Source organism: Mus musculus, chromosome 9 (assembly GCF_000001635.26).
Source record: "Mus musculus strain C57BL/6J chromosome 9, GRCm38.p6 C57BL/6J".
Classification (NCBI taxonomy): domain Eukaryota; kingdom Metazoa; phylum Chordata; class Mammalia; order Rodentia; family Muridae; genus Mus; species Mus musculus.
The window spans coordinates 101,921,460-101,938,994 of record NC_000075.6 but is presented as its reverse complement, the minus strand read 5'-3'; the positions used below and the strand labels follow the sequence as shown (position 1 = coordinate 101,938,994).

The window sequence follows — 17,535 nt, the reverse complement described above, 5'->3', positions numbered from 1 at the left end:
GACTTTCTCCACCTAGTCGCCTCTGTCTCCTAGTTTTGCACACTAATGCTGATAAGTTCTCACATGAGCATCTCTCTCTCTCTCTCTCTCTCTCTCTCTCTCTCTCTCTCTCTCTCTCTTTCTCTCTCTGACACACACACACACACTGACACCCATCCTGTCCTCTCTTACCTTAACTCAGGAGTTGTCCACACTGTTTTGAGGTGGGGTCTGTTATTGGCCACAAGCCCACCAAGTAGTTTGGGCTGGCTGACCATGAGCCCCAGGCATATGCCCTTGTCTAGCATTGGGATTACAAGTGCAGGCCAACATATCTGGCCTTCTTTATATTGTTTCTGGGAATCAAACCCCGGTCCTCGTGGTTGCGAGGCAAGCATTTTACCGACTGAGCTATCTCCCTGACCCAACTCAAGTATTTTGAAAAAGCGAAAGCTCTTTCCCTTTGGAGAAGTTGGTCTATCTCAAGATGTGGCAACAACCTCTCCTTCAAGGACACAGTGAGCTACCACCCACTGACATTTCTGTGTTTGGCAGTTACTGGTTCGTCAGATGATTTCCACCTCTCTTCTCTGCCATGCTACCATATTGCTACAGCCAGTGAGTGCATCTGTGTTCTGGGGGATTGTGAGGACAGAGCATCCCTTGCAGGGCAGCCTAAGCCTGCCCTCCAGGTATTTGTCATGTTTCTGGCATTTGAGCTAAGGACATCTCCCACCACAGAAGCCTGCCAGAATCCGCAGGGGAAATCAGGACTGTCTTCCTTGCAGAAAGTTGGGCATGCGCTGGGGGAGGGAGGTCTGGGCCAGGTGGCCTTTATTTCTCTCAGCCCTGGAGAGGCAGCCAGATAAAATGCACTCTGCTGCTTAGTGTTGCTTCTCCCTCATCCTGTAGATTAACCATTTATACACGTACCAGGCATTCTTGCTGAACTCCACCAGAGATATCAGTGATTTGAATGTAAGAGTGTTCAATATAAAAGTTTGGCTACAGCTGAAGCATGGATCTTGGGAGGAAGGAAGGCAGTGTCTGATGCCCCTTGGTATAGCTTCTATTGTCTGGTTCTTTTAGTTTCAGGGATTGTGGAGTGATTCCCTGTCCAGGCACAGACCAGTGCTATGCGGTGAGATCTGGTATTTAGCATGATGGGTGGAAAAGAAATTCACCATGGCCTAAGGAGTGATGTGTTTGGGTGACAGCTTTGACACTTATCACATGAACACAGAAAGTCAGTGTATGTGTGTGCAGGACAAGCCAAACTTCCTTGATTGCTTTCTCACCCTTACCGCTTCTGCAGAATCCCTGGCCTCAGCTAAGCTGGACTGCTTTAGCCCTCTACTGTGGTCTGTCTGGATTTCCCTTCAGCCTCAAGTGTGTCTGGTCAATGACTTGCTCTCTAGAGCTGAGCACAGCAGAAACAGTAGTTAGCACACAGTGAGAACAGTAGTTAACACACAGGCAGTGCCCATCCAAGTATACCTCATGCATCAGATGTCCATGGACAGTCGCCCCTTACTACACTGGATGCTCAGGCTGTACAGCATCCCAGAAGGGTTGGCTACTTTCCCTGGTCACATAGGTAGAAAAAGCCAGAACTTGTGTCAAAACTAGTGGCCCCCCACAGCTCACCTTTGTCCTCACCCTCCTCCTTTTTCAAGTTCATTAACGACATTTTGAGTTTTTTTTCCTGGTCTGCCTCTCCATTATCCCATAAACATTGATAGCAATTTGTAGCCTCACTGGGTGGGCTCTTCTGGAGACCCCAGATCCTCCTTGAACGGGGCCAGGTCTAGAAGGCAGATAAGGGCCAAACAGAGAACTAAGTTAGACACATTCAAATGGCACTCAAGACCGAAAGGAGAAAACAAAAACAAAACAAAACAAAAACAAACAAGCCAATAAAACCAGATCAGCCCTTTGGAAACAGGATCTCGAATCTGATCCTGGCCTCTTCTGAAGGGCAGCTGGGGTGACCACCATACAAACGGGCCAAGGGCTCCTCATAACCAGTGCAGCCTATGGCTGTCAGCAGGACAAGAACATGGAGCTAGGAAAACCTTTCCTCAGAAATGGAGTATATGAGCAGCGGCCATGGTGCAGCTGGTGTAACTTTTCAGAGTTCCCAGAGAGTATGCCCCATGGCTCCTTAGACAATATGTCCCATGAACATGCTCCTTAGTGTTCATTGCATGTCCATGTGAAGTCATGCCATTTGGAGAGAACCATACTGGAATATGGCCAATCACGATGTAAGTAGCAGTCACCTCTAATTGATGTAAATGCCCATCCAAGTATACCTCATGCTGTGAGTGCCAAGGCCTCTGTTTAACTTGAACACCTCTAACACCAACTTGAACACCTCTAACACCAAATCTGTGCAAACACTGATGTGAGACAATGACAGCCATAGCTTGCATCTCCAGTAGCCAATTGGTTGTGGTTCTAGTGAGTTTAGAATGGTTTAGTGCTCTCTTCCCAACACCTTACTAGCACTGATGGTAAAATCAATGCAGGGTGTCAGGTTGGGATGGTGAAATCTCGTCATTGCCATACCCTTCATGTGTGGAATCTCCATGAGGCTACTATAGGCCTTGCTGGTCCCCCATAGCTCTTCTAAGTAGACTACTGTCAACAGTTATTGCTTGTGGGTCAAGGAGTTTCTTGGCTGTCCTGATTTGCAGGCTAAGGCAGCACAGGTAGGGTATGGTGTAGAATAAGATGTGTGCCTGTTTCATTTTACTTTTATGAACTGACTTGGTTTGGTTTCACCTTCTTCTAGGGAGGGAAGATCCCTGTGAGATGGACAGCTCCAGAGGCCATCGCCTACCGCAAGTTTACGTCAGCCAGCGATGTCTGGAGCTATGGGATTGTCATGTGGGAAGTGATGTCATTTGGAGAGAGACCTTACTGGGATATGTCCAATCAAGATGTAAGTATCAGCCACATCTAATTGATGTGAACACCCATCCAAGTGTATATACCTCATGCCCTGCATTCCATGTGATGAGGATTGGGCTGGGACTGGGCTAGCTGAAAATCACAGCCTGAGTCCCCATCCTGCCCTGCCTATGACAGTTGTATTACTCTAAGCAAGTTAACAGTTCCTGAGACATAGCTGTCAGCTGAAAGAGGGGGAGCATAAGAGCCTTTCTTTTCCAAGAGCCAAGGCTTGGTGAATCTGCACTAATATCAGCAAAGAGAACACAAAGAAAGCTTCCCAAAGGTAGTCAACTTGAGGATGGCTGCAGGAGTAGGACCCTGTCTATGGGGGTGGGGTGGAAGGGGTCATCAAACTCTCTCCTTGCTGCCCTCCCTGAAGAGGGTGAGAATAGGAAGGAAGAAGCCATCAAAGATGCTAAAGTAGAGGCATTTTTGGAGATGTTCTTTCTGGATGGCAAGTTTGCTTCATAGTAAAGAGTAACAAAAGCTTTAGGACGATTTGGGTCTGATAAGATGCCAATCAAAACCCTTGCCTGGATTTTAATGCTACCTTTGGTCTGGGCTGTCCTCCTAGACCACTCCTGTGTTTTGAATGCCCACCGTGCTTCATCTTCTCAACTTCATGGGAGCAGTTCTTATCTTAGCTGTTCTTACCTGGAAGAGATAGGGCTATCGCCATTGTAGATCCAATTTACTCAGTCCCTACAATCTCACTGTAAGTGCATCCACACCTGGGTGGCCTTGGAGGCATTCCTTGGCTTGTGAAAACTGCCCTCAGCCAGCCTTCATGGATTTTCTCTGAAGGCTGAGAAAGGTGGTAGTTTTCCAGCAAAATTATGAGAAGAGGATCTGGGGTGACTGTGGGATAGTACTCAGTGCTGGTGTGTGCAGGGTGCTCTCGTTCAGAGCAGATGAGATGACTGCATCCTTAACCAGGTCCTGATGGCAGCCGTGTGGCATCCAGGTCCTCTATTATCTGTGATTAGCCACGCCTCGCCTCTGCTCCTGTAGTGTGTCCAATCAGTAAGCGATGGAGCTGACAGCAACTCGGCTGCTTTTATGAAATCGGCTGCACACATCTTCCATCTCTAGTGTCTAAGTGAGAAATGCTAGCCAGACAGTGCAGACCCATCTTGTCCCCACCCAGAGACCTTAATCCGATAAAGAACAATTCAGGTCACCTAGAATGGTTACAAAGCAGACAGGAGAGATTTGACACTTAAGATATTCTCAGGCCACGCTTTCACTTGTGCTGAGAACAAATAGAATTTCTGACACTGGGTTTCAAGAATTCCCAAAACATCCATTCAACACAGTCAACCCGTGCTAATGGTGACTAAGCCTTGCCCTTGCTGATGCCATTCTTGAGGGGTTTACGGTCCAGTGGCATAAACTGAGGGTTTGGGGAGCATTTAGGAGAGAGAAAGCTTCCTGGAGATTTGATGTTTGAGTGGAGATGCAGAGGAAAGGTGGACATCTGCACAGTAGTCAAAATTTCTCATTTTTTCTTGTACATTTCCCAAATAAAGTCCCCAAGCCTCGTCCCAAGTGCAGTTCTCTTCCTAATGGGAACAGGAGGTGACATCATGCTCATTTAGAATCCCCTGGGACCTGGTCTGGGAGAGAGACAGGAGGGGCTCGCAGCAGCTGGGCTGCAGTCGTACTCATCAGAAAGCATAGAGGCGATGGCTGTGAAGGATTTGAGAGATGACAATTGAAAAGGCTTTAAGGAAGAGAATTGCAGAGGCAAGTCGGAGTGCTGGTAATTGGGCTTCTGGAGCCCAGGAAGGTCTTTGAACATGTACAGAGAGTTTGTCAGCCAGAGAGAGCAACTTGGAACTTCTGCTGCTTGGATCTGATTGACAGAGATAATGAGAGTGGCAGTGTCTGTGGAGAGGAGCTGCGGCTTCATTGAAACATCAGAGCTGAACTTAACCCACTCTGCCCTGGTTCCTCCAGTGCTCCACGCTCCTCCACTTCACTCTCCCCAGTTCAGGGTCGAGTAGGTACCACCTGCCTCCAGCTCACTAATGGGAAATACACATGCATTCCAGGACAGCAAGGAACTCAACCCAGAATTTGAGGGAGGAACTTTGCTCACTTTCCAAAGATGCTAGAGTCACTTCCTATAAGACCTGAAAACACTTGGAATTTTCTACAGGGTCCTGAGTCCAATCCAATCACCCCACCACCAACAACTTTGGGCTTATGTGAATGCAAGGAGTCACTCTCTTATCTTAGTATTTTGGTTTGGCCGTATGATGCTATTTATACTGGACTTTTGTGAGGTATTCAAAAGAGTTATAGCAGCCTATGCAGCAAGCTCAGGTTGAATTGCCTGTATTGCTTCTCATAGCTACTCCAACACCTTCCTCTTCCTTCCCCATGGAAGTGCCATCTTATCTTGCTCTACTATCTGCTCCCACCTTTTGTGAGAGGCCTAGTTTCTCTGTGTAGCCCTGGCTATCCCAGAACTGGCTTTGTAGACCAGGCTGGCCTCAAATGCCACTCTTCTTAATATTCATAAACCTCACCCCGCTATGAGCCAAGGAAGGGACCTAGAATTCCTCCCAATTGGTCTTCACTCTAACTAGGCAGGATACCCTGGGCCCTGGCCTTAGGCTAAGTCTTCCCATACAATCCAAATGTCACTGGAATCATAGTCAGATGTGTTGACTAAAAGTGTTTCCCTTTACCTTCTCCTCCACACTCTCCACATCTATGAGGCAGATGTGACAGAGAAGGATCTCAAAGTCCTAACAGAGCTCTAACATTGTCTTTTTTTTTTTTTTCGCGGCAGGTTTTCTCTGTGTAGCCCTGGCAGTCCTGGAATTCACTTTGTAGACCAGGCTGGCCTCAAACTCAGAAATCTACCTGACTCTGCCTCCCAAGTGCTGGGATTAAAGGCATGCACCACCACTGCCCTGCCCTAACATTGTCTTTGATTTAATGATATTTTAATAATAACCATGAGTGTTGTGCACTCCTAAAATTGAGAAAAGCTCTAGATCCTTAAAAAGAGAATCAACATCTCCCTAGTGAAATCACTCAAAGATGAGGGCTGGCAGGCAAGGGCTTCCCACACCACAGGGAAGACCAAGGAAGGCATTTTCTTTCCTTTGACGTTGAGACTTGTGTTCCTCAGCTTTCCATGTCTATAACAAAACACCTGAGAAAAACTATTCTAAAAGAGAAAAGGGTTTTATTTATTTATTTTGTTGTTGTTGTTGTTTTGCTTTGCTTTTAAGGACATTATTCACAGTTGGCTGACTTCATGGCTTTCATGACTCTGTGAGATGTGACATCATGGGGGTGGGGCCTGTGGCAGAGGAAGATGGTGATGAACTAACAGAGTCAGGAAGCAAAAAGGAAGAGGAAAAGAAGGCAGGTTGCCAATACCCCCATTCAACGGCATGGCTTCCGTGATGTTCTCTTTCTCAAGCTAGGTCACACTTCTGAAGGTTACACCATCTCCTTCTAGCACCATAGGCAACTGAACAAGCCTTAAACTCATGGCCTTTGCAGACATCTAAATTATAAGAGCGTGTGTTACAGTTTGAGTGTGAAATCCCCATCATAGTAGGTTCATGTGCCTTCACACTTGGTTTGCAGCTGGAGGTGCTGTTTTTCGAGAGTGTGGGACCTTTAGAAGGTGAGGCCTAGCCAGAGGAAGCAGCTCACTGGCAAACAGGCTTGGAGGATTATAGGCAACCTCCCTTCTGGCCCAAGGCATCTGCTTCCTGGGTGGCACCAAATAACCAGTATCAGCTGACCTTGACATCTGCCATGCCTTCCCAGACACAGTAGACCACAACTCCATGAAGCTGTGAGCCAAAATAGCTCCTCCCCACTTTAGGTTGCTTCTGTTCACTCCTAGCCATGAGAACTGTAACTAGTACACAGGATAAAGACTTCGGGAGTATCAGTGTTTTGGGTATCAGCTTAAATGATAGCACAGGCCATCTAGAAGAAATAGCTGATGGAGTAAAGTTGCTCCCACTTTGTAAACATGAATATGAGAAGAGTTCCCATGGTTGTTCTTTATAGAAAAGGGTGAGAAATAGGAAGGATATGGTCACAATGTGTCCTTATTGTGTGCTTGATGATCTCAAACGTGACGTTCCTACTCTTCCCAAATGGCAGTAGTAGCTCCCTACTTGCAGAGAGGCTGGCCACTAGAGAAAAAGTGTAGTAATAACTCCCTTCATACGGTAAGGACTTTGCTGTCAGTCATCTGTGTGGCGCTTAACATGTACCCCTTCACTGTGTCATCTGGTCTTTCAAGCAACCCCCTGTGCAGTTTATAGTCCGTTGATCATCCTTAGATGCCAGAGATGAAAATGAGTAGAATTTGCACCCGGGATCCTGGGGTTTCACTAGCCCACTCCTCCAATCCCTAGGCAGTACTGTCACCAGCACAGCCTCTCTGCTCCTGGCTGACTTTTCTGAGGTACAAGAGCTAGTGACATTTTGATATTCTCTTCAAAAGGGGGTTAGCATGCCAAACAAATAGGGGAAATACCAAAGCAAACACCGAGGAAAACATCAACAAGATGGCACTGCTTAGGTCTAAAGCTCATGGGTAGGAGAGTTGGCGCATACTCTCGTGGCCCCCATCCTCTTGATGCAGTCCCCAGTGTAAGTACATTGCTCCTGCACCAGCATTTCTTGGCCCTGTTCCTCTGAGACAGGGAGGGGAGTTGATTTGCCTGTGGGAAAAATTAGTTTGTAAAGCAGTGCCAGGAGTTTAGGGGGGACACTAATGCCTCTATGCTTATTGCATAGAGAATTTTGGAATCCCTGAATCCCATGAGATGGGAACTTGACTCTAGCCCCTCCTGCTGGGCCTATTGAGCTTGGCCTTAAGTGACCCAGACAAAGCTCCTCTGAGCACTCGGAGGACAATCCCGCTTGTCTCCACCATGTTTGGAGACTCCATGCTCCTCAGCCTGGTTGCTTGGAAGGAGTTAGAAAAGGGCAGATGTCAATGAGCCAGGTTAATGGGAACAATGCCCAGTTGCTGGCTCTCATGGATTTCTTTGCTTAGCTCCATCCTGCTTCAGCCCACGAATACCTCAAGGGTGCTAGCTGAGTGCTGTAGCCTCTAGGGTTAGATTACAGCAGCTGCCCTTCAGACACCTTAAAGACAGGTATCCTGTGTGTTTTAGCTGCAGTCTATCACTGTATGTCTCACACACAGTATTTTCTTGGTTATCTCTCCATTTCCTCATGGGGAAAAATGTGGCCACAGTGTCCTCCAAAGAGGGTAGAAGGGAATTTGACTGACAGCACTCTGAAGGAGATAAAAATTAGTCAGTGCAGTACATTTTTCAAAAGAGAACAACGTTCCCAGTCATTCATCATTTTATATAGTAGTGATACTAATGCAAGGCATATGTTCATTTTTTTCATCATATGAATGGCAAAAATAATACTTATTATCTCTAGTAACCTCAGTTAATATTATCTTGTGTCCTATGGACCATCCATACAAACTGCACAAATCTAAGCTGATTGAGGATGTTCACTTTTTGACCAATTTACAAGGTCAGAAAGAAAAGAATAATCAGTTGAAATGAATATGAATTTCTTTTTTGTAAGTTGAGGTTAAAAAAAATACTAGAAAATTACAGAACTCCAAATAATTTCCTTTGTTGCTTAAGGTGCTTCACCTGTTTAATATAAAATCAATTCACAATTATTACAGACAATAAAATACAAACAAGCAAGAAGAAAAACATAAAGAGCATCCATATTCCTCCCTGCCCAGAGGTGGCCACAATCTGCCCCACAGTGTATATCCAGCCAAGGGCCCGTGTGTGTGTGTGTGTGTGTGTGTGTGTGTGTGTGTGTGTGTGTGTGTGTGTGTATGTGTCCGTCCGCTGGCCTCTGTTTTGCTATGACATTTTTTAATGATAGCATGACTATTCCATACAGTTACACATCTCACCCTCGTGCCTGCTTGTGTAGTGTGTGTGAGTTCATTTCCACTTCAATGCCCACACCACTTTAAAGGCTGGTTAGATTCCAGCTTGCTGTTGTTCTTTGAGTGTGCCCTTATACAATCGTATGCTTAGAACTTGGGTCATTTATTATTTTTCTAGTACAAAAAGTGAAGAGCAGGCACAATTGCCTTACATGATGTGAGAACTAAGAAGAACAGTGTTGGGACTGGAGAGATGGCTCAGCGGTTAAGAACACTGGCTGCTCTTCCAGAGGTTCTGAGTTCAATTCCCAGCAACCACTTGGCAATTCACCACCATCTACAGAGGGATCTGATGCTCTCTTCTGGCATGCAGATGTAGGTGCAGCAGAGGACTCATACATTATACATGTGTGTGTGTGTGTGTGTGTGTGTGTGTGTGTGTGTGTGTGTGTGTGTATATATATATATATATATATATATATATATATATATATATATATATATATATATGCACCAAGGTCTCAGAAAATCCTACGATGGAAAAGATTTGGTGACCAATGAGAGCACCTGGGTCAACCTGGCTGAAGAACACCCCATCTTTGGGGCTAATATTCTAATGAGTAGCTAGTAGGACATTTTCTAGTCACAGCAATCCTTTTATACCGATACAGGTCATCAATGCCATTGAGCAGGATTACCGGCTGCCTCCTCCTATGGACTGCCCAGCTGCCCTGCACCAGCTCATGCTGGACTGTTGGCAGAAGGATCGCAATAGCCGGCCCCGTTTTGCAGAGATCGTCAACACCCTGGACAAGATGATCCGGAACCCAGCTAGTCTCAAGACTGTGGCAACCATCACCGCTGTGTGAGTGTAGTGGAGCAGGGCAATGCCTAGATGTGGTGGTTCTCATAGCCAGGGGCAGGGCTGGCAGCCTTTGTTCTGTCCAGCACAAAGTTGGAGTGGCACAGATTGTTCACCGATGGAAGAAATTCCCAGATTTTTGCCTTTGTATCTTGTCCATCTGTAAAATAGATTCCACTGTGTCCATTGTGGGCAAATATGCAGAGACCTGGTCTGGTTTCCACCCTGTATCGGCTGACAGTGGACTCAGCACCGGGCTTTGTATTAGTGGACTGTTTCTAATGTGACCAGTTATGCACTATTTCTAGATGGTCTTGTTTCTAAGGAGGCATCTTTGTTAACCACACTGGTTGTTTAGGCTTGGAGTTCGGGCCAATGGTTAGATAGGCTAAGGCTCTGATTCCTGTGGGACAGAGAAATGCATTGCAGATTCATTTGATATGAATGGATGCACAAAATAGCTGGCAGCTGCATCTGCTGTGATTTCCTTAGATATATTTGCATTAATTCATTTTTTAAATTTCTCTCTTCAACCAAAATGTAGTAGGTGAAGACAGGCCAGTCTGTGTACCCAGTGCTAGTATTAGTAGGATGTAGTTCTTGCCATTGTGGAAGTCAAAATAATTTAGGAACAGATGATGATCATATTAGATCGGTTGATTTTTTTTTTCAAGTAAGATTGAGATCTTAATGGCCAATGTGGCAGAGTCCTGTACAGAACACCCAGAGTACATACCTCCAGTTGCAGCAGAGATGTATCTGGTAGTTCTATTGTAGATGAGATATGAAGGGCCAGAATGTGTTGACTAGATGACCATGGAGACGGGGGCAAAGGGCAAGTGCTCAGCCTGTGAAGAGAGTCAGATTCTTAGGGCCAGCCTGTTGATAATCATGAAGCTGGGGAAGCTGGTTAGGTGGGAAGAAACCCACTGAGCATCCTCTAGGTGTAGCAGGCAGTTTTGATTCTCAGAACAATAAGCACCTATTGAAGGGCTTGTTGTGTGTTAGGATTAAAGAGAGAGCGTTGGGTATGATAAGCATACCCAGCTGTATGTGGACCCTGTAAAGGAGAACACAAGAGTCACCAAAGAAAAGAAAGTGTCTTAAAGTGGGCAATGGACATCCAGAGATACAGGGCGTAAAATGCTCATGGCCTAGAGGGAAACTGGATGTGAAGCTGGAGTGACATCGAGAGAGCTGGTGAACATGGCTGGTTTAGTTATCTGCGCCTCTACCTTGAGTCTGTTCAGCAAGGGACAGCTGTTGCTGGGTGGCTTTTCCACGCCATGCTTTTCAAATAGCAGGGAAAAGGAAACGGTTGCCAGGAGATTTGGTGAGGTTGTGGTGAATCGTATGTACCTTTTACAGGACCACATCTTTGGGTGGGTCGTCACCCAGATTTCAGTTAATGAAGGAGTCGCTGGCTTCCCTTCCCCTTCAACTGAATACCAATACCAGTCAGTTTGTGTTGTTGACTGACCTGTGACAATACCCAGACATAAGGGACTGGCCCCTCAGCTTTGGAGATGGTTCTGGGTTGTGGGGGGGGGGAGGGAAGGGTCAGCCTGGAGTGTCACCTCTCTGCAGCTGTGGGGTCACCTGTTTCTCTGTCTTACCAGGCCTTCCCAACCCCTGCTTGACCGCTCTATCCCAGACTTCACGGCCTTTACCACCGTGGATGACTGGCTAAGTGCCATCAAAATGGTCCAGTACAGGGACAGCTTCCTCACCGCAGGCTTCACCTCCCTTCAGCTGGTCACCCAGATGACATCAGAGTAAGTGATGAGACTCTCCTTTGTCCAGCCCAGAGCTGGGTGTGAAGCCCTTTCCCTGCTACTGAAGATGATGTGTGTGAATGAGCTTCTCTGTGTAGAACCGGCATTATGGGGCTATACTTTGGTAAGATGAAGTTGGGAGATGGAGGTGGACCGTGGAGGCTGGTAGAGCTCTACTCTGGACCCCAGATGAGAGTTTCTCATAGTCATCACCATATGTGGTTTCTCTCTCCCACATTTAAGGCTATAGACTCAGCCCATCAAAGAGAGCATCCAGATGGGAAGGGAGGACACAGCAGCCAACACTGGCGATCCAGTTGCCAGCAGGGTACTGCACTGATTCAGCGATTGCCGAGCTGTGTGGAGTGTGATCCTCACACTTATAAATACACACGCTTTCCGTCCCCACCCCTGTGCATTATTTACCAGTCTGCTCCTCCCACAAGAGGGTCGAGGAATACACAAAGTAAAATTATTCAAATACGATGAGAGTTAGACAGTTTCCTAAAGATCCACATGGTCCATTATTTCCCTGAGAATGTTCCAAGCAGCATCAGCTGTGGGAAATGTTAATAGGTTCTCCTTGGAAAAGAGGTCCCACGGTCAAATAAATTTGGGAAATGCTATCCACTTTATCACCCTAGTGGAGATTCGCTGTTCATATTAGCATTATAAAGGCCATGAGAAACTCTGAAAGAAAGAAAATCCCATTTCAAATTATTAAATACCATAGAACTGTAGTTTTGAGGGACAGGTTTTTATGGAGCTGCAGTTTGGGAAATATTTATCTAGTTCCAGTCTTTCTATTCAGCAGATTCTGAAATAGTGCGTCCAACGCATGAGCCAAGATGGGACACAAAGCTGCTTTCTGGCTGCTGGTTCAGTTTACACCTGCCTCAGGGCTCAAAGGAGTCCTAGGCTTTGCTGGTCACTGGACTAGTCTGGGAATCTTTAACACTGAAGCCTTAGCCTGGGGATGAAGCTCTGCCAGTTGTGCGCTTGCCTAACAGGCATCAAGCCTGGGGGTTCATCCTCCAGCCCTGTGTAAACTAGAGATGGCGGTGCATGTCTGCACTGGGAAGGTAGGGGGATCAGAAATTCAAGGTTATCTTCAGTTACCATATCAAGTCCAAGGCCAGCCTGGGCTACCAAATCCTAAAGTACTGGTGCCACCTGCAGGCTTCTGGTTAATGCTATGAGTCAGAAAACCAGGGGACTTCAGTATTCCTCAGGTGACTCTGATGTGTGACAGAGATGAGAAAACACAGGAAGGACCACATTCAGATTTTGCCTTTTGCCTTCTGTACTCAAAGGAGTTCAAATAATCCAAGCCAGGAAATCAAACCTTCCTTACACACATGCGCACGCGCACACACACACAGAGGAAGCACCCGAGCCACAGTATGTTCTGATAGCATCAGAGAAGATGCTGGTGGCCTATGCCAGAGGACCCCTCAGTCCAGCAAGCAGCTGACAAATGTTAACTGATCGCCTGTTATATCTTAGGCACAGTACTGGACTTTGGTTTTGTTTTTGTATTGTTAGGTTTTGTTTTTATTTTTATTTATTTATTTTTTATAGTCAGGCCTGTTGCTGCATCCAGGAAAAAAGAGTGGAGACCCACTCCTAGCCTCTCACCACAACGTAGACAGACAGCTTTCAGACACTGACTGCTTCCAGCCGATGCCTGCAGTCATGCTCAATCACTGTGAGGCGTCCTCTTCTCAGAAACGATAGAGTCTGGGTTTTTCTCCAGGGCGATGGTTTGAATGTGCATTTCCGTTTGAATCCACTAAATAGCAGTACATGTTTTTATGAAAGCTCAGCCCTGGTGATCCCTCCAAAAGGCAGCCCTACACATTTTAAATGATTGCCAAATGTACAGAACAAAACTTAAAGAAATAAAGTTTAAAACGAGCCAGCCTCCCCATCCTGCAGAGCCCAGAAGGATGTCCTAGGTGATCAGAGGGCCTAAGGACCTGTTTATGGGGTCAGGGCTACTCTAGTCTGCCCACTACTCTCATCAGCCAGAGTATTTTACTATTATTGTTTTTAGCATATTTCTCCTCCTCCCCACCGTGACTGAGTCAAATAAAGCTGTTCCTCCAGTCTGGGGAAAGTCACAGAAAAAAGAAACAAGGAGAAAATGTAAAAGGAAAGGTAAACTGAAAATGAAGGGATTTAGTTCAAAGTAAAACACAGGCACACAAGTACCAACCAGAGCAATCCAGTTTGTTTCTTGAGAGATGAGAGATGGGGTAAGAAAGAAAATGAGCAACTCCATAAAATAGATGGCGGGGCAATTTGTGAATTCAAAATTCACGACTGCTTCCCCCGAAGGATTTGTTATAAAAGTCGAGGGCAATTTGCCTATCTCAAGCAGCTGCAGCCTTGGAGAGATTGACTACAGCTAACATGGGGTGGGGGAGGGGCTTGAGGGCCAAAGCATTGTGCATACAGACCCAACCCAGGGTCTATAAAGGTGTGCAGTGTACAAAGGGCCAGGGAGCTTGGAAAAAAATAAACAAGACCATAGAAGAGTTTGAAAGGAGACCTGTAAGGGAGGTTGGGAACCTGGTGCTTTTGGATTTGAACCCCATTTCTCTCTGGTTATCTGCTCTGTGATATCCAGGGCATTGCTTCTTTGAATGACACTTGTCTTGTCCGAGACCCGGTGTCACTGGTTTGTAGAGACAAATGGAATTGTGTGCTCTAACGAGCGTGTGTTTGGCCCATCACCTACCCAGAGGAGAACCGACTGCTGTTACACTTAATGTTTGTGACTCTGCAGTAGTGTCCCAGTGATTAAGAAACACATCCCTGCAGGATGGAGTACAGCCCAGCTGTTATCAGCTGAGGAAAGATACACGGGTCTCCTTTGAGGTCAGATTTAAGCCGTGAACTTGTTCAGATTAATTCTCATACCTCGAAGATGAATCCGATCCGAACTTCTATCCCAGCCATATCTTTGGCTTCCCACTTGGGCAGATATTTTAAAGTTATTTTAAGATCACCCTTCTTAAAAATGCATGGCATTAAAATTCCAACAGAGTCAGAGATTGGAAGCTCAGAGGGAAACATCAGAAGACCGGGCAAGCCCCACAGCTTTTCAACCTCAGTGGGTGGTCACTAATTTGGGCAGAAAGCTCCACAGAATAACCAAAGCACCATCGAGTGTGCACTTGGAGAGTCAGACATGGAGGAGAGGAAAATTCCAGTCCACCCAAGGGTCATGGCCACTAGAAAGAGGCCGCTTCTGGATCTATGATGAGAAGTAACGCATGGCTTATGCAGATTATGGTGAGAAGGAGGGGTGAGGGCTACTACACAGAAGAAAATGAGTTTGAGCAGGATAATATCGTAAGTGCTGGGGAGAGAGAACTGTGCTTGCTGTGCAAGCATGAGGACCCAAGCTTATCTCCAGATCATTGTAAAAGATGCTGAGTGAGGTGGTATTGGCTTATAATCCTAGTACAGGGGAGGTGGAGACAAGTTGATCCCTTAGCCTCATTGGCCAGCCAGACTGTTATAATAAGCATGCCCTAGGTTAGCGAGAGATGATGTCATAAAAACATTAAAAAAAAAAACAAGATGTATGATAGATAACTAAGGAGTAACATTCAAAGCTGCCTCTGGCCACTGGCCCCTATACACACGTGCATATATGTGCGTACACAACACTCTCACTGGAGACTCACTACACATTCAAACATATACAAAATAAATGACAATATACAGCTGCATTATCCATAAATACTTGGGCTAATTTAACTTACAAATCTGGGATCTTTAGAGCATTTTTCTGCCTACCCTACTGTTATCACGAACGTGCCTTTGGTGGTAAGTCAGAGCTGTGAAAAGCTGTCCTAACTCTCACATTGACTTCCTTTTCCCTTCTAGAGACCTCCTGAGAATAGGGGTAACCTTGGCAGGCCATCAGAAGAAGATTCTGAGTAGCATTCACTCAATGAGGGTCCAGATGAACCAGTCACCATCGGTAATGGCGTGAGAACTCGGTGTTCATAGGGGAGGAGAGGAATGTAAAGGACCAGGGTCAAAGGGGAGCCAGAGGTTGACCACTGTGGAATGTGCCAGAAAGATCAGCTTCTTGGCTGAGAAACAACTTCCCATCTGTGAAGAATGAACTGGACTTGTTGCCCACGGGCAACCGCCGTTTCTCGGCAACGGAAGTCCGTAGATGCCACGGGAAACCAAACACGTAATGATAAAGACAGAGAAAGGTGATGCTAAACAGAAGCAAATCTGAAACCGTATGCATTGGGGACCAAGGTGAACTCGGTTCCCATCTGAGAGGGACTGGAGTTACCTGTCTGCAGGAAGAAAGGAAGGAGGTGGAAGGGAAGAGACCGAAGCCCCAGCTGTGCCATGCTCTCCCTCACCAATGACATTCTTTTCTTTTCTCCTTTCTTACTCCTCCCTCAGAGCCCCTCCTCCCTCCCCCACATCCATCTCCCTTTGCTCATGACTCATGTAGGGAAGTTTCTTCAAATAAAGCCCAGCTCCTGAGTCTCCAGATGTCGTCTGTCAGTTGCCAAAGGACTTTGCTGACCACTACTGCATGGGGATCCAACCAATTCAATTAATGTCTTCATATTGAAGAAGAGATGTACCTTCAATTGAAAACCTTGTTTTTCTTTTGTTTGCATTTTCTGCAAAAAGGAAAAAAAAAAAGAAACCACAAATTGGAAAAAAAATAGAAAAACCTGTTTCCGTGTGCAAACGCACACGTATGTGTGTCTGCGTTATAAAATGACTGTGCTTGTTCGTGACAGATGCAAACAAGAAAAAAGAATTGGGAAAGGTTTTTGGCCCTGGGAGGTCTCAAGGGGCTGGAATATGCTGTTGGCCTGGCTCTCTGCTTGGCCCGCTGGGAAGAGAAAAGGGGGAGGGATGATCGTAAATGAAAGAAAAAAAAGTCTCTGAAGAGTTTGCAAATTAAGACAGGAAACAGGTGAGTGGTTTGAATTGGGTGCAGAGTGGGCCGGTCCAGAATGATGCTGACTGAAGAGGTATTCTTTGATAAGATCTGAAGAAAAGAAGAGGGAAAGGGTTTCTGGAGAGTGTTCCTCATCCCAGAACCAGCGATTTGAGAGGCGCTGGCGAGGGAGAACTCTTTCTTGCCTGGCCCGTGGACTGGCTGAAGCCGTGTGGCATGGAGGAAAGTCTCTGTCCTATCTGTGTTTCTCTTTGCATCCCTTCCTGAAACCTCATTGTTCATTGTTTGATTCGCTTTTGTAAATTCCACCTAACATTGAAATATTTTTAATTTCTCCTTTTACCTTAAATCCTCTTGCTAATTTTATCTGTCTAATTAAAAAGAGCAGAAGCATGTCTGGGTTTACGTAAGATGTTGTCAGAGTGTGTCCCTGGGCCCTGGTCTTAGCTCACATACTGTACTAAGTAGTTTAGATCCGAGCTCTAGACGCCTTGCTATTGTTCCCTCTGTAAATGTACAACTAAAGAGATAGGAGGTCTTAGCAGGAGCCTTGGTTTCAGACTTGATCTATAACTTAGGGCAGTGAGAACATTGTTCTGTAGGCCTGGGTAACTGACTTGGGAGTATTTTAGTTTCCTCTCTGCGGTTTGCGATCAAATTACTGTGGGAAAAGCAGCCCAAGGGAGAAGAGGTTTCCTTGACTCACATTTCCATGTGATAGTCCATCATGGCAAACAAGACGAAACGTCAGGAACTTGAAGCATCTAGTCACATCACATCCACAGTTGAGAGCAGAGAGAGAATGAACGCATGCATGCTTACTTGTGCTCAACACCCTTTCTCCTCTCTATAGTCCAGGCAAAGGTAGGAAATGGTGCTGCCCACAGAGGGCTGAGCCTTCCCACGTCAGTTAAAGTAATCAAGACAATTCTCCTTGGACAATGCCCACAAACCTGACCTTGGTAAACCCTTTTGAGACTCTCATCCCTGGAGATTCTAGGTTGTTCCCAGTTCACAATTAAAATAACTATCGAAGGGGAGTTCTGACCTTGAGTTACCAGCCCCAGACTTCAATAGC

General features: G+C 46.0%; 1 protein-coding gene across 2 annotated transcripts in view; it reads left to right on the top strand.

Annotated features, from left to right (window-relative positions):
• Ephb1 (Eph receptor B1) overlaps positions 1–16,867 on the top strand; it is a 432,566-nt gene extending 415,699 nt beyond the window's left edge. For both annotated transcript variants that reach the window (NM_001168296.1, NM_173447.3), the window contains 4 exons: positions 2,777–2,926; positions 9,535–9,728; positions 11,345–11,500; positions 15,401–16,867. In NM_001168296.1, the coding sequence (NP_001161768.1) occupies positions 2,777–2,926; positions 9,535–9,728; positions 11,345–11,500; positions 15,401–15,509 (609 nt within the window). In that variant the 3' untranslated portion in view covers positions 15,510–16,867. The remainder of the gene's footprint in view (positions 1–2,776; positions 2,927–9,534; positions 9,729–11,344; positions 11,501–15,400) is intronic.
• The last annotated feature ends 668 nt before the right edge of the window (positions 16,868–17,535 follow it).